This window comes from Protopterus annectens, chromosome 2.part1 (assembly GCF_019279795.1).
Source record: "Protopterus annectens isolate FY-2018-M chromosome 2.part1, PAN1.0, whole genome shotgun sequence".
NCBI classification, from domain to species: domain Eukaryota; kingdom Metazoa; phylum Chordata; order Ceratodontiformes; family Protopteridae; genus Protopterus; species Protopterus annectens.
The window spans coordinates 656,144,247-656,166,162 of NC_056729.1; the positions used below are offsets into that span (position 1 = coordinate 656,144,247).

A 21,916-nucleotide genomic window follows, 5' to 3' on the forward strand; every position below is an offset into this window, starting at 1 on the left:
AAGTGGAAGTAACCAGCATTTCTGGTCTGACTGTGAAAGAGAAGTAAGCAAACAGATTAATATGAATGAATGTAAAGGTAACACAAATGATCAAAGGTCACAAACTGACTCCTTCGATAAAAACAGAAGAAATTATAAATGAAAAAAATGAAATAACAAAGGAATGAATTTAATACTGACATTCAGAATAAATTTGAAAATGTAATAAATGAAAGGGATGAAACAAGTGATAGTGAAATAAAACAAGAATCTACAGGAAAAAATGTAAGAAAAAGAAAAAAATAAATTATATAAACAGCAAGCCAAAAAAAAGAAAAATGTAATTTAAGTATTTTATTCCTGAATGTGAACAGTTTACTATTGAGAAAAGAATAATTAAATGTTACTTTATGGTACAAAAAAACAATGTTGCAATTTAATTTTTATTAGATGTGAAAGATTCGAGTAAATAAAAAAGGTTTAGTTTGAAGTCTGTTGCGGAGATGAAATATTCTGGAGTCATGCAGAACACATGCTCTGGTACTGCCTTTTTAAAGAAAGAAAATATTAAGGTTTATTATCATGATCCCCAGTAATTACATGATTGTTGATGTAAGAAAAAACAGTAACATTTGGGGAATAATAACCATTTATGCACACACACACTGAGAAAAAATGAAATTATTGCCTAAAAACAAAAAATCCATTATTCAAAATATGGATATAAGAATAGGTGGGAATTTGAATTGAAATTTAAGAAAAACTAAAGGAAAAATAAACAGCCATACAAATAAGTAAGCAAATGATAAAGACAGGAAGATTGCAAGTCTGTGATAAAAGAGAGTTTACTTACATTTGGGGAAATTAAAAACTGAAATAGATTACATGGTATACTCTACAGATAGTTAAACTATTAATTTAAAATGTTCAGACCATTGTGCAATATAAACTGAATATATTAATAAGGAGGAATATATTAAAAAGGTAAAAAGAATGTAAATATTGACAGAAATCATGGCAGAGACTTATTTTCAAAAATATATGGAGAAATTATTGAATGAACATGAGACTACGTTACCAATTTATTGTACAAGTGGAGCCTGGTGGATCACATATAAAGATAACTTAAAAAAAATAAATTAAAAATGATTTTGAAAAAAAAAAGGAAAGGAAAAATATACAACTATGGATAAAAAATATGAGAAGTACCATAAAAAAAGACAAAAATAAGAGGTGAAAAAGAAAAGGAGATATAAAGCCAATATTAAGAAAATTAGTACTTTAGTACATAAGCAGTGAGGACGTCTCAACTCTTCTATGTAAAACTATAAAAATAAGAGGAGAATTAGATTTTTTATTAAACAAGGAACTGAAAGGAAAAACATTGATGGCATTATTGAAATAACTAAGAAATAGAATCTTATAGATTCATAGATTGTTATTGGGCTAATAACCCAGGAGGAGGCTTTCTATGCAAAGCCAAGTTTTCTCGAGAGAATAATGATGCCTGGTATCCAAACAGGACATTGAGAACCAGACATTTACAAGCTACCTCTGTCCATAAGAGTTATTGGTACCAGGCCTGTTATAAATTTCTTATTCCTCATCCACTGGTCTATGTTGCACTTAAACTGGGTAATAGACAAACTCAGCTTTACATGAATGGGAAGCCTGTTGTATAGGCTTATGATAATGATGGCAAAAATATAACTGAAATCAGCTGAGAGTTGACTGAAATAGAGAAAGATAAAATCTTGGAATAAGAAAAAGAGATTAAGAAAGAGGAGTTAGATAATGTGTTAAAGTATTATTAACAAATTAAGTAGTCCTGGGACAGATGTCTTAGGGTATGAATTATTTAAAAAGAGATGAATTATCTAAACTATCTTAAAAATACTGTATTTAAAGGCCTTAAATTATTGGCTTAAGCTTTGAATAAAAGATAATTTGTAAAAGAGTCGGAATAGAAATCAAACCAAAAGTAGTCTTTGGACTTCCAAGATGGCTGCACATTGAGGAAAAACTTAATCTACCTCTCCTAGTGTGGAAACAAAAACTCGGCAGAGAAGGCCAGTAGACTGTGTTTCTGGGAATATTTCAGTAACTGGCTAGTAAGTGCACTGCCTGGAACGCATGAAAAAAGAAATCCAGAGTAACTGAAAGAAAATCGGCTACAAAAGGTGATAAAACACTGATTGGGAAAAGTTCTGCAGCTGTTCAGCAAGAAGCAGTGCAACCTCCAGACATGACTTCCAGTAATCTAGAGGACAGTATAAAACAACTGCACACAGACCTGGTTTAAATAAAAGAAACACTGATGAAGTATATCAACTCAAACCACAAAAGGCTGGAAAAGATGGAAGAACCTTTAAACAGATACTCAGATGAGGTGATAAAAATGCAAAGAGTCCTAAATGAAGAAAAGGCTAGCTAAATATGAGACTGCTCAAGAAGATCCGTTTCAAAAAATAATAGAATTAGAGGACAGAACACATAGGGAAAACCTGAGATTTTCAGCTGTACCAAAAAAGCTGGAAGGAACAGACTGCATTAATTTATGAAAGTACAAATAAGCAACTGGACTGGTGTTCCACAGCAGTAGTTGTTAGTTGAAAGGGCACATCGTGGATATGCTCCAAACCTGAATATGAGAAAGCAATCTAGACCTTTAACAGTAAAGATGCAGTCTGGTTCTAACAGAACTGTGGCAGAAGGACAAGTACTAAAAGTGGGAGACAGCACAGTGGTTGTGGAGAATGATTACTCATTGTACACCAGGCATCAGGACATGTGGAGAAGAAGGTGTGAGATTCAAAATGCTGTACCCAGCTATCTTCAAAATGTTCTTCCCCGGAGGAACAAAATAACTTTTTTGATGAAGTACATGTTAAGGAGGACATACAAAAGTATGTCCAAAGTATGCCCAGCAAAACGTGAGCTGTATTGGTAATAAATACTACAGAGAGAATGTGCCAGTGAAACCTCTTCCAATGTTTCAACAGAAAACACTGGAGTGAAGGAAGGAAGCATGTGAGCTGACAATCGAGAGGATATTGGAAATGAAGCAGAGACAGAGATGAACAGGAATAAAACCACTAACTTTCAAATTGTCAAATGTGGGACTACAAAGCAGTGATAATACTTGTGAAATATGACAGAAGAAGAAAATCTGTAAATACTGGAGTTTTTTTGGACTTGAAATTCCTCCGTCCAACAAAGCATATGCCCTACTTCACGTCATTAATGTTTGGAAAAATACTTAGGGGAGGGGAAGAGGAGGGAGAACATTAACTGTAAGTAAAAGAAAAAAAATTACTAGTACTATCTTTATAGTGTATGATCTTTTTTGCATGCTATAAAGTAAATGGTGAAATGGTTTGCTTTGTCGATTCACGGCAAGAGGTTCTCCGGTTCAATTCTCAGTTGGGGTGCCTTCTGTATGGAGCCTGCATGTCTTCACTGCATTCATGTGGGTCTCCTCTGGGTGTTCCTGTTTCCTCCCACATTACAATTATGTGCGTCTGGAACATTTCTCCAGGCCTCCGCTGAAACCTGGCTCGTTCCAAGTCAGACTTTCCTGGTAAACACATGTTAAATAAATAAAAAAACAAAGTAACCACAGTGTAAAATATAACTAAAAAAAGTCCAAAACATACACTGTGAAGCAGTAAGAAATACTTTCAATCAGCCAAACTCTTCAGTCCAAGCTGTTTTTATTCTTCCAACATACAAAGACACTCCATAGTACAGCCTTTAAATGCTGTTAAAAATGAGTGATGTCATCACCCTTCACACTCCTTTAAAGACAGAACTACCTTAATTCTCAAATAAAATGCACTACAAACACCTTTTAACACAAGAACATTTTAACAAACATCATTTATAAAAAAGAACTTTTCAAATTCCAAGACATTCATCAAATGTAAACTTAAAAGTTATTAAGATAAAAAAATCAACCACATTTTATACATTGACTTGCTTAATGAAATGAAATTGTATCCTTAAAAACAATATTAGTGAGGAAAGCTACCTCATATCTTGTGTGTGTGTGTGTGTGTGTGTGTGTGTGTGTGTGTGTGTGTGTGTGTGTGTGTGTGTGTGTGTGTGTGTAGGGTGGGGGTGGGGGGGGTTCAACTACACAGTATATATGTTTTAAAGTAAGTCAATGGATAAAATGTTTATCATATGCATAGAAGATTTGCTGTGATCACCAAATGTGAATATTGAGAGAAGGTACTGCCTTCAGTCAATGACAGTGTCCAACAACATGTGAAAAGATGATGGTCAAGGATTCCAGTCACTGACAATGTGAACGGAGTGTGGCCTTAGGCCATTCATTTAGTGTGGCAGGATATGGATCAGTGACATGGTATAAAGTGGCAAAAGATATCAGTTGCTACTGAAGAGAGGAGAAGACCTCTCTGACAAGAAGGGTGAAGAGGAAAGACAGGTATTTAATCATTCATAATACATCTTTGGAGGTAGGCCACAGTCAATAGTCACTGACCAACTTTGTGGGGGGAAGTATGGAAGCCAGAAGCAGTAATTGCCTGACATGCAGCTGGGATTATGGGGACTCAGTTATGGAACAAAAACACAGACAGCTGTTGGTGTAATCATAAAATGAGGATCACCAGGAAGATGCATGAAAGTGCTAGGAAAAGCTCAGTGCTAAAGGAACTTCTACAAAATCCCCTAAAGTTTCTAAAAACAATAAAAGGAAGACTCCTTCAGTTATACCTAATGTGAGGAAATACCCATGATTTAAATGAAGCTGCAGAAGTATCTTTACAGATTTAGACACATTTTCCACCACTTTTGCATTAGTATGGTCTTCTTCTACCACCACCATCACATTACTGGTTTAGTTAGAAACACTTTAACAAATTCTACTTTAACAGAACAAAAAAAATGCTAAGCATCTACTAAACTACAGCAGTGTTACCATAAAATTGCAAAATGTGCATACAGCCTTCTATATAGGCCTAATCACTACATGGCTGCACAAAACTCAAATGGCTGGAACTACTTCAACAACTCAGCTACTTATGGCACACAATCTATCCTATAAATCAACCAAATGTCTAAAACTATCTTTATACCATCCATACTAAGAAGAAATCTGCAATCCATATACAAATCCTTATTATGCATACACAAAGCTAAAAGTTCAGCAGGTGTAGCCCTATATTGCAACCAAATCTCCATAAAGTGGAAAAGTCTCTGTCTCAACCTGAGGCTCAAATGACAACCTTTCCTCATTTAAAACACAACTGAAAATCCACCTAATGGACTCATGTTTATGTTCTTGTAACACATTAAGATAGTTAGTTCCCCCTCTCTAACCTCATCATCTATCCTGGTGATAGGTAAGCCCACTGAATAAGAGACTCCTGGGTAAACAAACTGTACATAATTAAAAATATATATTTTTAATAATTCTATCCAATAACAACTATTCCTATATTCACGTACTCTTAACTCTACTGGAATTAACTATACTCACTTTAAATACCTTTTCCAAAACTCATTCTTTCAACATAACTATAATTTTTTTTAAAAAAAAAAAAACATTTTCACCTTTATATATTTGCTGTCCCCCTTATGTTATTTTTTGCTCATTAGGTACATAAAATCGAAATCTATGCATTACCATCAATGAGTGACACAGATATATGTACTTGCTTTCTGATTCGGTTAAATGTATTATTATTTGTTTCTGTTTTAAGTCCGATTTATGTATCATCGTAATTCTGGAGCTCTTCTAACTGGGCATCTGTTAACAAGGAGTTCCATGCACATTTTGACTTTCCCAGTACAGAAATGCAAATAAATAAATGATTTTAAGTCCAAGCTGGCCATCCAGGTGAGAATACTTTCTACATAGAGCTCCTTGTCCCAGTATTCAACAGCTTAGAGATCTAATATAAAAAAAAAAAAACATCTAACATTTTGTGACATAAATTTTATTTTCTATTTACTTCTATCAAAATCCATATCTGTTTCAAAGAACTATACATTTACATTCACAGTGGAGTGGATTTCTTGCAGAAAAAGGTCCAACCCTCTTATAAAAATGCAGGAAAAAAAATCATCTAATTAAATGAAAAAGTGCCAGCAACAGTAAAAAATCATCATACAACTCACCTGGAATAACCTTTAATGTTTCAAGCAATGCAAGACCTAACAATGCAAACAGAATGCCTTAAAATGTCAAATATTTCCAGTATAAAGAAATCTAAATTCTCAGCGTCATACGAAACTAAATGACATTTGAGGGACCTGCATCCGAAAAGTACAAATACAATACAATGTCATGACTAAACAAAAACAGAATTTACAAGAAGCAATATATAAACTAGAGAATTCATTAAAAATAGACTAATATAAGAATATGTGACATCACTTAACATAAATTCAAAATGCAGTGGATTTTTTGATCAAATTAATACCAACAGTACTGCCTCTGTAACAGACACAGAAAGATCTCACAGGTCACTTCATCCTTGTCCTTTACCTCTATTTCAAAAGCCTAGCTCTGTCACGGAAAAAATTAGCAATAATCCACCACTGGGCGTGGGTAACGCAGGTAACTGTTGGCATGGTTTGATCACAAGAGTAAAGTTCCGAGTTACCTGCACTCAGAAGCAGATTACTGCTATTATACAACAACATTATTTAAGGGAAAACAGTCTTAACTTTTCTAAATTATGTCATTGTTTCTTCTACCACCTTCCGGTAGTTAGAGGCATCCAAGATATGTACTGTGCATGCTCTAAGGTGTACATGCTTCACAGTACATTGAGAGATGCACAACTCCCCAAACAGAGTCAAAACTCTCAAATATCCATGGTTTGCCTCCTACGTTACCGCGCCCCTCTTAAAACTCTGATTTTCCACTCACTGAAGATTATAGTAAATTAATGCCATTCTTTAGAGTTTCATACTTTTTTGTTTAGATAATGCATGGTGATGCAGAAGCTTAAGTGAATTAGCATAATAGTGCAGGAAAAATTTTTTTTCTTTTTTTTCTAAGGATGAAGAGTGGAAATGCAAACTTCCACCCTTCTGTTTAATACAGGTTCATAGGCAGGGCCTAAGTAAGCCTAGCCAAAAAGGTACCCTGGCTTATGCCACCCAAGAAAGTTATTTTCCTATGCCCCTGTTGAGCAGAGCCACAGAAGTGATCCCCAGGGTGTATTTCCTATTTCCAATTTATATTTATATATAGTATTTTCTCCAGTTTACAGAGAAGAGGTCAGCTGAACCAATTTCTTTATAGTTACAGTTGCTTGGACTTCAATTTGTTTTCAGAGGTTATGTCAGAACAAACAACAGCATTAAAGTGATTATTTAAGGAGTCTCCTTTGAGGTACTGTCAAAACATTCTTGGTCTCTTCCACCTTGCAATTTCTTTTAACCCTCCTCAGACATTTCCTACACAATGTGCAACATTATTTGTTTCTATCTTCCCATCCTTTAGACTGAATACTACAGCTGTGTGTGTATGGGGGGAGGGGGGGTGAGGAGGCTTTATATACATTTCTTTAATATAACAATTACTAGTCAAGAATGGTAAGATACTGTTGAAAATCTTCTTGAATACCCTGTGAGAGACTAACATTTCTAACTGACTCTCTGTTGTACTGGTTTGAGCCCTAACTATGTCATGAGTGGGGAGTGGTAAGATCAGGCCAGAACCTGCCAAAGTGGAAGTCATTCAGGCATGGCCTGCACTTGTTACTAAAACGTAGGTGAGGGCATTTTTAGGTACAGCAGGGTACTACAGAAAGTTCATCCACAGTTATAGTACCATAGCTGCTCCCCTCATAGACCTGACAAGGAAAAAAAGACCAGATAAGGTAGTGTGGACTCCAGCATGTGAGCAGGCATTCCAGAATCTTAAAGAAGTTTTGGGAGGACCCCTTGTGTTAGCCAGTCCAGATTACAGCAAATAATTTGTTGTGCAGGTGGATGCTTCGAACCATGGGGTGGGGGCTGTACTTAGATTTCTTCTTTGGGAGAAGAGCACCCAGTGGTTTATCTCAGTCGTAGGCTCCAACCTAGGGAGGAATGCTATGCAGCTGTAGAAAAGGAATGTTTAGGCATAGTCTGGGCACTACAGAAACTGCAGCCTTATCTGCATGGAAGGAAATTCACTGTAGTTACAGATCACAATTCCCTAAGATGGTTACATTGAGCCAGCCAGCTAATTGCCAAGTTACTAAGGTGAAGCCTAAGGTTGCAATCATATAAGTCAGTGCAGCACTGTAGTGGGGTTAGCAATGCCAATGCGGATGAGCTCTCAAGATGGGGAATGGGGTAAGGTATACCCAGATAGACTCAACCCTCTCGAGCAACGTTTCTCACGGGACACTTGAAAAACTAGCTTGAGTTCTCGGGGGGAGGGGGGGATGTGAAAAACTGAGGGGCTGCCAGGCCAGCCAAATAGAATTTTGTAAATAATTCTTTGTCATTGTAAATATTAATATGAACCACAGGCTGGTTTCACAAATGTAAGAAAACTGTGTTATGTGCTAAGCTTCAGAACTGTAAAGTGCACCCTGCTGGAAGAAAGCTGATAAGTAAAGAATTTACAACTGTGTGTGAGTTCAAGCTAGGAGACAGGATGTCTGGTCTAGGAAATTATTTCTGTTGCCCTAAGAGATAATTACTGGGTTTCACATGTAAAGTGTCTTTTATTGCTGTGGCTTCCTGGGAGGTGCAGGTCACAAATAAATGTCTCCTAGCTTGAAATCACACACAGTCTTAAATTCTTTATTGAGAAATGCTGCTTGAGAGGGTTGATTTTCTATATAGCGGAATAACCACATTATCACTGTCTCATAAGCTGCCCATTTCAGTTATGTACACAGTACTCATTTCTAGCATTAAGCTATACAACAACAAATTTCCCTGCATCACTTTCAGTGTTCTTACCGTAAGGATAGAGTCATTTGCTCTTCAGCATAATTCTAATTATCAAACTGAAACATTAGCTGAATACATCTATGAAATCTTACCATAAGGCTGAAGTTTCTGTAGTGCCCACACTATAGCTAGACATTCCTTTTCTACAGCTGCATAGCATTCCTCCCTGGGTTGGAGCCTACGACTGAGATAAACCACTGGGTGCTTTTCTCCCTAAGAAGAAATCTAGCTAAGTACAGCCCCCACCCCATGGTTCAAAGCATCCACCTGCACAACAAGTTCTTTGCTGTAATCTGGACTGGTAACACAAGGGATCCTCCCAAAGCTTCATTAAGCTTCTGGAATGTCTGCTCACATGCTGGGTTCCACACTACCTTATCTGGCCTGGTTTTCCTTGTCAGGTCTGTGAGGGAAGCAGCTATGGTACTATAACTGGGAATGAACTTTCTGTAGTACCCTGCTGTCCCTAAAAATCCCCTAAAATGCCCTCACCTGCTTTTTAGTAACAGGTGCAGGCCATGCCTGAATGGCTTCCACTTTGGCAGGTGCTGGCCTGATCTTACCACTCCCCGTTCTATGTCCCAGGTAGGAGACCTCTGCCATACCCACCTGACATTTGCTGGGCTTAATAGTCAACCCTGCCCTCTACAGTCTGCCCAGCAACTCCCTGACATGCTGAAGGTGCTCTTTCCAGGAATGGCTGTAGGTGGCAACATCATCTAGGTAAGCAAGGGCAAAATCTCCTGCTAGGATATGATTTACCAACCTCTGGAAAGTCACTGGGTCACTTTTCATCCCAAAAGGCATGTCTGTGAACTCATACAAGCCAAAGGTTGCCACAAAGGCTGATCTCTCTCTAGCATTGGGAGTCAAGGGCACCTGCCAGTAACCCTTGGTAAGATCAATTGTGGTAAGATATTAGCCCCACCCAGCTGCTCTAGGGCCTCATCTGTCCTAGGTATGGCATCTGACTCGGTGTGACTATTTAATTTCCTGTAGTTCACACAGCACCTGGTGCTGCCATCCTTCTTTGGCACCAGCACCATGGGGAGGCCCAGGGACTGTTGGACTCTTGAATTATCCCTAATTTCAACATTTCCTGTATCTCCTCTCTCACAGTCAGTTTGACCCTCTCAGGCACCCTATAAGGGTCCTGCCTAAAAGGCCTTTGGGGTCCTGTATCACCTGGTGCTGCACCAGGTGGGTGCACCCTGGTTTCCCAGTGAACCTGTCCCTAAACTCCTGTAACACTGCTCGGATTTCTCAAACTTGGGTAGGAGATAGCTGCTGGAACATTGCTACCCCTTCCACTGAGGTGGTAGTCCAAGCCTCACTGAGTAGATCAATCTCCAGATCTCCCTCAGACTCCTCCTGCAATCCACTGCAAATGCTCAGCACAAGGGTCTCCCTATTATGTAAGGTTAACATGGTACAATTTGTGCCCTTGGCTCCTGCCTAGCAGTTCCACCATGTAGTTAACATCTCTAACATTGCTTACCACATTGAAGGGTCCCTCCCAAGCTGCCTGCAGCTTGTTATGTCTGACAGGAATGAGAACAATTACCTGCTGCCCTACAGTATACTCTCTAGCTCGAGCATTCCTGTCATACCAGACCTTTTTCTGCTGTTGGGCTTCTGCCAGGTTCTCCTGGGCAAGCCCATGAGTTCCCTGTGCCTTGTCCTGAGGTTCAGGACATATGCCACAACAGACTCTTGCGAGATTCACACAGACCCTCCCACTCATCTCGAATTAAATCTAGAGGCCCCCTCACCCTATGCCCATACAACAACTCAAAGGGTGAAAAACCTGTGGATTCCTGGGGAACCCCTCTGTAAGCAAACAGATGGGACAAATATTTGTCCCACTCTCTCTTAAACTGGTCTGCAAATGCCCGTAGCATGGACTGAGTGTAGAGTTTATCCTCTCAAAAAGACAATTAGTCTGGGGTTGGTAGGGGTGGTCTTTAGGTGCTTCACCCCACAGTACTTCCCCAGACAAGCCAGAAGATCTGACATGAAGTTGGCACTTCTGTCAGTCAGTATTTCTTTTGGGAAATCTACCCTGCTGAAAATCTCTAACAAAGCATTTGCCAACTTTTCCGTCTTAATGGAGGACAAAGCCATTGCCTCAGGGTATCTTGTTGCATAATCTACTACCACTAGTACATACTTTTTCCCTGTGGAACTTGGGGCACTCAGAGGCCCCACAATATCTAGAGCTACCCTCTGAAATGGCTCCTCACTCACAGGCAAAGGCATCAAAGGAGCTTTCACCTTTGTCTCCTGCCTTGCATACCTTTTGGCATTGCTCATAGGTCCTGCAGTACCCGGTTACATCTCTGGAAATCCCAGACCAATAAACGTTCTGCATAATATGTCTCTTTGTACGTTTTATGCTCATATGACCTGTAAAGGGAATATCATGGGCTATGGCTAGAAGTGCCAGACTGTAGGCTCTTGGCTCTACCAACTGGTGTAATCTCTCACCCTCTAGCCGTCCCTTAGGGGTCCACTCTCTATACAGTAACCCTTTGTCCCAGTATACAGATTTCCCCTTCCCTTGAAAATCAGATGCCTCACTAGCTACCTGCCTCAGGCCTTGTAATGTAGAGTCCAAGAGCCGAGCCTGTCTCAATTCTCAACTCTCACTTTGTAACCCTTCACAGCTCCCCTTCCAAAGGAAGTCTGGCATCTTCTGACAGAGGTGCCTCACTGTCAGTCTGGGTACTACTACTCACCTCTGCCCTTGCAGTCACTCTTCCCAAGGGAACATCAGTACCCACAAGCAGCTGTGGCTCACCTTCAATTTCACTGCTACAGGGTAGATCCCTCCCTGAAGTAACCACCTCACCAGTCCTGGCTACAAGTATGCAGTCTGAATGGGTCTCCCCCAGGCTACCAGACCCACACATTTGTCTCCAAGCTTGACTGCGTGTAACTGCATTAACACATGGTACTGCCTTATCAAAATCCTTCCCTATCAGGACATCTGCAGGACGGTAGTTTGGTACTCCTCTTCTCTCAAGACAACCTACTATTGGCATTTTGTCTTTCCTACTTACTGGTTCTCCCACCTTTTGTTCCCCTCCTTGCCTCCGTGGACATCTATATGCCACATGGCCCCACTGGTTAGATTCAAAACATTTAACCCTAGGTTCTGTACATGAACCTAGACTAGTGGCTTTCTCTGCAACTGGCAGATTCTGTTGTGGCAGTCTGGGCTGTCACCATGGGCTCCCTTAGACCCATGAACAACACTGGCATCCCATTCCTGTGCAGGGATGCCCTGCTTGCTAAGTATAGGTCTCACTTCTTCCCCAACTCATCTGAGATAGCACATTGTGCATCAGCTAACCAGATCCTCGTGTCCTCAGGGAAAGTGCTAAGGGCTTGTTCCCTCACCAAAAGGTCTGCCAGCCCTTCAAAAAGTGGTGACCTGACATCCACTCACCCACCTATGAAAATAAGTGCTAAGTTCAGCAACATATTCACACACACTTTCATCTGCATTGCATCTATGCAATTAAACTTTTTTTCTTATAAGCTTCGGGTGTTAGCTTAAAAAATTCTAGAAAACAGTTCTTTACGACATTATAATTTAAAATGTAAACATCAGGCAGTTTAGAAAGTACATTTACAGCTTTACCATGTAGTAAGGGGGTCAGGAACGGTACCCAGAGCCCTTGGTCAACATTATACTGTTTACATACCATTTCAAACATATGAATGAAACTATTAATATTATCCCCCTCTGTAAACTGTGGAAGAAATGTACTGACCTTTGTTGCTTCTGGGGTTCGGTTACTCCCTTCCTCATTACCTCCATAACTCTGGCGAAGAGTCAGCATCTCCTTTTCATGTTGCCTCTGCCTCTCCTTCTCCTCAGCTTCCAGGCATAGCAGTTCCTCATTTTCCTCGGTCTCTAGATGCCTCAGTCTCTCTGCTGCTTCTATTTCCAAACACTTGGCCTACAACTCGTCTTTTTTAGCTCCAGATAGATTTTTAAGTTCTCTGTAGAAAGATTGAGCTGTCCATTATCTGAGTGTTGTACATCTCCACTGCCAGTCTGATCATCTTCCTGGTTGCTATTCTCGGATGCAGCTGTAACGAAAGCTGCAATCATGTCTACCTTAGTCAGGTTTCCGTGCAACAATCCTTTGGCCTGGCACATTTCACCAACTGGCTCCTTGTCAGCGTGCCATATTTTTCTGCTGACATGCTTGCCTGCTCTCTCTGACTAACTAAGCTAACAAAAAAAAAATAAAACAATTGTGATCTGAACTCTGAATGTTCACTGCGTGGCTGATTTAGAGTACAAAAACACCTTCAGTAAAAACAAATCAACAGTTCACGGAGAATGAAGTGCCTTTCACATGTAAAACAAATGCCCACTCTTAAAAACAAGAAAGGCACAGACAAGACGAGATGAAACCTCAAACTTTTAATCAGTGAGCACTTTCGCGTCAAGATAGATGCTTCTTCAGACTTTACAAACACGAGACACATCCTGTTTATTATATATTAAAAACAAACCAATAAAATGCTGACATCAATTAACACTCATTAATACATAAAAATACCAAAATCATTTAAAACTATCAAAAAAATTCCTGATATAAAAAATATTTATATTTTATAAAAAATTTTTTTATATCAGGAATTTTTTGATAGTGCAATGTTACTGTTGTCCAATTGGTAAGTGTGACTGAGACTTGAAGACTATTTAGGAGTGGCTTATACAGTATCACCAAATACATACATGTACTCTACAAGACAATACTCATTGATTCAACACAGTGACAATAGAGAGTTCAGGAAATACATTAAAACAACATTGTAGGACAGTCCGACAAATATAGAAAACATTTATAGGTATTATTTCTTTAAATGGATAGGCAGGTTTACTTTATTTACCCTGATTGGTTAATTAATTTTATGTCACATATATACAGAGACATCTGTTGTGTTTTTTAATATGGATCTAATTTTATGTCACATATATACAGAGACATCTGTTGTGTTTTTTAATATGGATCTGATGAAGCTAATGTAGTGAAAGCGCTCATCCGTTTATATTTGACTAAACTCTTGTGGATTTTATTACCATTGATTGGACTACACTTATGGATTGTACTATCTGGATATTCTTGAACTTTTGTATATTGGCTTGAGTCCTTACTTCTGCTCCTGTTCCGCTTGTACATTTGTACACGTTTTTTGCATTTTATATTTGTTGGGGAACGAGAGCGTTTACCTGTGCAGCAGCTGGTTTGATTTAAATATAGAAAACAGCTTGCTAGATTAATTTTGCTAGGTCTATCTATCTTCAATAGAAATACTAAGATCTAGATCTTACTTACAGTGCAAAGCATGTGCTGGTGAGTTGTTGTCAGCTTCAGAACAAAATACAAAATGCTATCCTTTCTTTCTGAGATAGTCCTTAAATTGATAATACACATACTGCTGAGTAATTTCAGATTACATCATTCTTGTCACTTCTGCTGAAGTTTCCCAGGCTCACAGAACTCAAAATGTTAACATTTCTTTGTGATCTGCACCTGCCAGGAAGCCACAGCAATAAGACAGTTTACATGTGAAACCTAGTAATTATCTCTGACTTGGGACAATAGAAAGAATTTCCTAGCCCAGACATCCTGTCTCCTAGCTTGAAATCACACACATTCGTAAATTCTTTACTGATCAGCTTTCTTCCAGCAGGGTGCACTGTGGTTACATTTTTGAAGCTTAGCACATAACACAGTTTTCTTAAATTTGTGAAACCAGCCTGTGGATCATATTAATATTTACAATGACAAAGAATTATTTACAAAAATCTATCTGGCTGGGTTGGCAGCCCCTCAGTTTTTCACAAACTGCGTAAGGGTACACTGACAGGTGTATTTGTAAATGTGAGAGAGACAGCATGAGACACAGCACTAGGTTTTCTTCCCTCCCCTGAATAAATATGAGTGTCAAAAGAAGAATTTAACAGACTCATCTCCTTTCTACAAAGGTTTACATACATGCACTATGAATTCTTGAGAGAAATGTTAATCTTTGTATGTGGTGTATTAATATATTTCAAAACTGTCCAATAAAATGGATTAGAAAACCATATAAACTATTGAATAACATAGGTTCACATGTCTCAAATGTTAAGCAAATAATTACTCTTGGACAAATATAAGAAACAGCATGAAAAGCCGGAGCTTGATAATCAAGTGAAACAAGATTCATACAGAGGAGCAACAGATGTCTGGCTTTGATACCTAATAATATAGTCAGAACCTCTTTCATTAAAGATTCAGATTTCCATTCCATTGTTTTCTCTGTCTCTCCCTCTGTGCATTAATCTAACATCCTATGAATGGAATTAAATTAATACCACTGTGGAGCTAAAAGGTACCTCTGTATATAATTATGTATCTGAACAACTTAAATTCAGCTCATTACATGGACATATGCAATGCTTAGCAATATTCCCGCTTTGATTACAAGTTGTGTTGCACACTCAGGACAGGTGGTCTGTACATGCGGAATATAAAAAAAATGTTTGATATTTCTTAAAATATGTCATATACACCAATGCAACCTTAGGATTACTTTGAAAAGGTAATGAACTATGTTTACATAACTACATTATCAGCATTTGTTGGTAAGCTATAAGTCTACCTAAGACAGTCATTATCAGCTACAGTGATAATGCATGCCTTTATCCATGCACCATATATATCTTTTTTTCCAGTCACCTGGCCAGGTTTAAAGGACTCTTTTAGCATACAACTAATTTTGGCATCTTAGTCTAATAGGGTTCCACTATAACATCTTAAATCTCAACTCTTTAAAATACAAATGCTCTGCCCTAGCTGCACAAAACTACTTCCTTGAGCACACATATGATCAAAATATGTGGGTGTGTGTTTGTCGGGGAGGGTTACCAAGTCTAGTTACTGAAAATAGACGTTTGACAAGCTAAGCTGCATTATATAACTGACGTGTTGATTACAAATTACTTTCCATAAGATTTGTGGAACTATCATTAAATCATCATTTCATTTTTGCCTTATCTGAGTCAATCAGAAGCTTGTGCATATTCCTGGCAGGCAGTGAGATTATGGTACAGAACCAGTTCTGGACAAGGTACCAGTCCACTACAGGATCACACACTAGAGTACATGATCCCCAGTTCACCTATCAGTATGTATTTGGAATGTGGAATAAACTGAAGACTCCAACAAAAACCCATTTGGACAAACAGGGCCAAGTATCTTACAGAGATCAGTTGTAAGTAGAGGAACTAATCCAGGATATCTCAGGTTTCAATTAATAATTAAAGCAGCTACAATACCTATGATACATTTTATCAGCTCTACTTCAAATTCTAAAAGATTATGTCTTTCTTAAAATCCTTTACATAAAAATATCATTCTTTACTGATTATTATAAAATTATAAAATGTTCTATCTTTTTTTACCATATCAGGTTTGCTTTCTAAAACTACCAATGCAGGTGCCATCATACTTCACTTACATTCCAGCAAATAATATTATAACCACGAACTGTCCAATAAGACCAGACAATCATTTATTAGCTATTAATTTTTATAGCTAAAATTTCAGACAATGCCAAAAGTTCAATTATTCAGGATTCATTCAGAAATGATTACACTTAGTTAAATCCTTTGAACAAAGATGCAGTATTATGAAAAAATAGTCTTACTTGTTAAACTTTTGAACATTCCTCAAATTACTTAAGTAATGACAAAGACAACTAATTAAATGTGTATGCCACTCAAACCACATACAACTCAGGTACATATGAAGATTAAGCCTTATTTTTCCAGACATTTCATTACTTCACTATACAGTTAAGTAGCACTTTTAACGTTTTTAATTTTACTGGCTTGAGACAACATACAAATGTACCACACAAATAGATATATGCACAGCAGATAACAAAAAGTTCCCATACTAACATACAAAAAAGTTCCATCTTCTTTACCAATACTCTTTAACATACTACTGATAGTGCAATTCAACAGCAATATCAAATATATTCCACTTATACGTACATTAATGTAACATTTTATAACTTTAAGCAATCCTGTTTTGTCATCATCTCTTTACTGGAATGTTTATTTCCTCTCAAAGACACTACTGGCCATATCTCACCTTTTCATTTCTATGTACTTAATAAGTACTGTCAAAGGTGCTTACATTTTGGACAGAGTGTTGTGGGCTCCAGTTAGGAAGTTCTACTCAAAACAAATACTTCTCTATTACTTACAAATTTTAAAGGTCTAAAACATGGCTCCCCATGGCACTGGGATAGAGTTAAAAGCACATGCTACACTTCTAACTTTAACAGTTCATTAACATAACTCTTCATAACCATATTGCAGAATTTTCACATAAAAAATTCTATGTAGAGCATCCCTCAGACCTAATCATCTTTCAAAAATTTTTTCAACAGCAAATTCTAAACGTTGGAGATGCAACACTCACTCTAAAGGGACTTCGACATGTTTTAGAGACTGCCCCTGACCAATGTTTGGTTATGAATCCTACATTTTATGAAGAGTTTGTAGTCAAAAAATCTAACATATTAAATAAGCAAATAGTACTTTTCAAAGCACCCAAATCATCATGTGTCAGGGGAAGGAACATCCTCATGGCAATGTATACCTAGATCATAGAAATCATCTAGTAGTCTAACCTAGTAAGAATTATTAGAATACATAATATTTATAACCGAAAAATATATGTCTTACAATTAAAACACCATTTCAAATGTATACATTTCAAACTCTGGCCTAAGCCATTCTCTTTCTTACATAACAGTAACAGTTCTCCTGGAGTGCTACAAAGTCCTGAAGCATATCTTTTAAAGTCATATATATTTGTCTCTATAAATAACAGCAATTAAATGCACTACAAATCAAAATAATGCTTCCTCATTCATTCTCAGTTAGAGTTTTAGGTGTCTATGCAAGTAATATTTATCTGCCCAGCATCACTTGATACATACTTATAGTATTTTCATTTACATTCTAATTTTTCTATCATATGCTTTTGAACACAAGTTATATTAATATGGTCACGTTAATAGTTTATATCTAACATGTACTTTAAATGTTGCTGATCAGCATTCAATGCTTATTTTACATCTTTATATTCTGAACTATGTCTGCCTCACCTTACATTCCTCCATTAACCCTCTTTTTTTACTCCCCCTCCTTGTTTTCTTTTTAGACTTTTAACAAACGTATAAAAGAGAATCTCAGTTTTTGGGTTAGGAAGTATGTACAAACCATTGTAGGTATAGGGGAGTGAACAGCAGCAGTCTTTAATGAGATGGTGAGTATTAAGGCTTCCTCCACTTGGTCTGATGGAAGGGCTGTCTGACTTTATGCCAAGAGTAGAATTGTCTGAAAACTGCACACTTCTACCTGCTGTTTACAAGCTAAGTAGAAATTGAAAATTGCTGATACCTACTGGGTCTTTGAACATTTTGGCTCCTATTCTGTACTTTGGGATTGGTGCTAGATACCCGGCAATGCTACAGCTCCCAATAATTTAACCCAATAACACTACAGAGAACTACTTGGTTACCTTATTTCTTAAGATAAATAGTAAAGCCTCTGTCTTGTTTTGGTACTCCAAAAGGGGTCTTCTGCCAAATGCAGTTGCTGGTTGTACACATTACTAGGAATTGAATGTACGGAGACACCTTGGAATTTATTGTGGGTCCCTCACAGTCTGCTACCTGTCCACATGCTTTCACATTTCAACACATTTTTATGTCAACGATTAATAAATATGACACTTGACCACTAAAAATAACTAACAAAACATGTTTATGTATATCTGTAAAACAATGACAGTGATGTATGGGATCATTCCTTACTGATTTTCCAATAAACACCTTAAAGCACCAACCATCCAAGATTTATAGAGGTTTGCAGTTGTCTGCTTTGCCTCCCATATTACCCCAGCACGGTAGCACCAATGTATTGTTTTCAAAATAGTGAACTAGCAGATAGTTGAATTACTTCCTCTTATGAAACACTCCTGCATACACGATAATTCCCTGATTTTACCAGTGGCAGAGCATTTATAAATGAGCACAAGGTGTAGGTAGTCAGCAAAATTAAGCTTAGAAATTGCAAATCACTGATATCTACTTGGTCATTAAACATTTTGGGAGTGGTGCTGTACACCCATCAATGCTAAAGCTTCACTAGCTTAACACAGTAACACCGCACTGGCTATTTGGTTACCCTAACTTCATACAAAAAAAAAGACTTCGTTTTGTTTCTGTATTCTCAAGGGGGGCCTCTTCAGCCAAATGCAGTTACTAGTAGTGCACATTTAGGAAATGGATCGGTATTCCCCTTACCTTGCCCACTTCAGCGTCCCCCATACTTATAACCTTCACTCGCAAAGATTTTTTATTCTCTTTTCTTTTTTGTAAATCAGCCTCCATTATCTCTGTTTTATCGATCGTTGTACACTTTGCCGGTACTACAGAGTAAATCACTGCACTTCAAAACTGCACTCAAGAAGGAATCCCTGAAGCCTGTATGGAGTAGCAGGTTTCAATCGGGCAGAATGAATGAATGAGCAACTATATAAATGTACTGCATGTGATTTGCTGAACAATATTGCGAAATTATAACGCGACCCAACCAGAATAATGAAGCAAGGTACCGAAACGAGAAGGAAACACTGTTTTGGAAAGGTAGTGGCTAGTTCCCATGACAGTATAGACCCGACCTACAACCTCGTGTCACGTGACTCCAAACATTCCATCGTTGTGAACGTCAGGCATTTTTTAGGCAGTTATGCAGTTAGTGGTGGGCGGCACACTGGAATCATACCTCTCGAGTGGACCTCATTACGAGGAACGTACCTCATTTAGGGTCTTAAAAAATTCATGTTCCTCGAAGTTCCACATTGAAAGGGTCTGTCACATTCAGTGTTAAGAATTTATTAACTGATATCCATGGTAAATAGAAAAAAAATCATATTAATTCATTAAAAGATCTCTTTTATAAGCAAAACCAATATATTTTAACCATCCTATGACCTTCTCGCTTACAGTTGTTAGTAAGCTGTATGTGTTCCACGTTTTGCCCATTTGTCTCACATTATGAGGCCTAGTGTTCCTCATTTTGGAGATGGAATGTTGAGAACTATGCAACTTCTCAACTATCACTGATTGTCAGGGACGTCCCTGATTTTGACTCAAAGTTTAGCTTTGTCCCTCTAAATCCCTCGTAACACTGGTGCCATTTGAACAAAATGTGGTGAATTATACAGAATAAATAATGACAATAATTAAGAGCTGATGACTTATTTTACTGCAGGAAATGCACATTAATTCACATTATACAATAACCCCTATTACTTCCGCAGTGGTGCAGCGGTAGCGTTGTTGCCTCACAGCAAGAGGTTCTCCCGTTCAATTCTTGGCTTGGGTTGGGAGTGCCTTCTGTGTGGAGTCTGCATGTCCTCCCCGCTGTCGAGTGGGCGTTCGAAAGACATGCGTTGAATGGGCGTGCCTTCGTTGAAGGTTGGGCGTCGGGCTGGCAACTCGACACCATAAAAAAAAAACTGCCAATCATTAGTGGACCAGAGGTCCGCTGTGGCGACCCCTAACCGGGAAAAGCCGAAAGACAAGCAACAACAACATACAGTAACCCCCCATTAATATTCCAAAACGTGCACGCTCATTGGCCAGCGTGCCCATTGTAAATCCCACAATATACTAACGGAAAATGGTCCGCTTGCCCGGACTTTTTTCTGTTGGTATAAAGTGCTCAAAAACATCTTTTGTTAACAAATAAAATAAAAAAAAGAAAAAAATGGTGCAACATAGACTTTCTTTTCCCTGCTGCTTCATTTTCAAAGAACTGATGTACTGGGTATGGGTGGGACGCAAGTCCCATATGCATGCTCAGTACATCAAACAAGGAAGAAGTGTACCACAACCAGCAGAAGAACAGTAATGCACCATTATACAAAAACATTATTTAAGAAAAGTAAGTTTTTTTTTTCTTAAATAATGTCATTATATAATAGCAATAACCGACTCCTTGGTTATGGTATATTGAAATTTACCCACGGTTGGCTTTATTTAATCACTCGGGCTTCGCCCTCGTGATTAAACCACAACAACCGTAGGTAAATCTTCAATATACCACGCCACGTCGTCGGTTATTGCTTTATTCTCCAATACCGTTAATGTCTCAAGTTAATAGAACTAATATTTTAAAAGTGTCCCTGATTGTCCCCGAGTTTGTCTGGCTTTGTCCCTGAATCTGTTGAGAGTTTTCCCTGATTGGTTGACAGCTATGCTGGAGTATAGTGTATTTCTGAAAATGTCTTATTCAGTTTTTAGAATATCACTTTAGATCTTGGGAATGCATTTCATAATCACACAATAATTTACCGGTTTTAGTATGAAACAAAATGTTGAGGGAGATGAGGACAGACTGGGCATGTGAAGTGAAAGAGAGGCTTTCCTAGAAAGGGTAATGAAGTGATGGAATGAAGGCATTGGTAGGAGCAGAACTGATATTCTAATGATTGTCAGCAGAGCGGTTCAGTGATGCCTGTGAGAAATGGCCGAAAAGAAATTGATTTAGAAAAGGGCAGCTGCAGAAGGGTGAACAACAGCACTTGGACTCGTGTTCTTTTGATTCTGCAGTGCTTCAAAGTATATATTTTTTGTTAACTCTTCATGGTATTTCGCAACTGTCAACGTTTTCCTTTTTTCCCTCAAGAATAGCAGTGTTAACTGCCCAAGTTTTCTCAGAATGTCCAGATTTTTTTGCTCATATTTTTGGTCTGTGCCTCATAAAATTTGTGGTTTTCTGACAAATCACTGGAATGATTTGAGGATTTAAGTCAATAAATAATGGCATACATTTGAGTTTCAGACTTTAAATCCTTTAGATAACTTGTTAAAAAAAACCCTGTTACTCTAGCAACTTTCTAAGTTT

The 21,916-nt window shown here is 38.0% G+C and overlaps 1 protein-coding gene across 1 annotated transcript in view; it reads right to left on the reverse strand.

Moving 5' to 3' along the window:
• The window catches only part of DNAJC27 (DnaJ heat shock protein family (Hsp40) member C27), a 776,435-nt gene extending 756,727 nt beyond the window's left edge, over positions 1-19,708 (reverse strand). Inside the window, exon 1 of the mRNA XM_044062395.1 lies at positions 19,309-19,708. Coding sequence (XP_043918330.1) covers positions 19,309-19,395 — 87 coding nt within the window. The 5' untranslated portion in view covers positions 19,396-19,708. The remainder of the gene's footprint in view (positions 1-19,308) is intronic.
• Between the last annotated feature and the right edge of the window lie 2,208 nt (positions 19,709-21,916).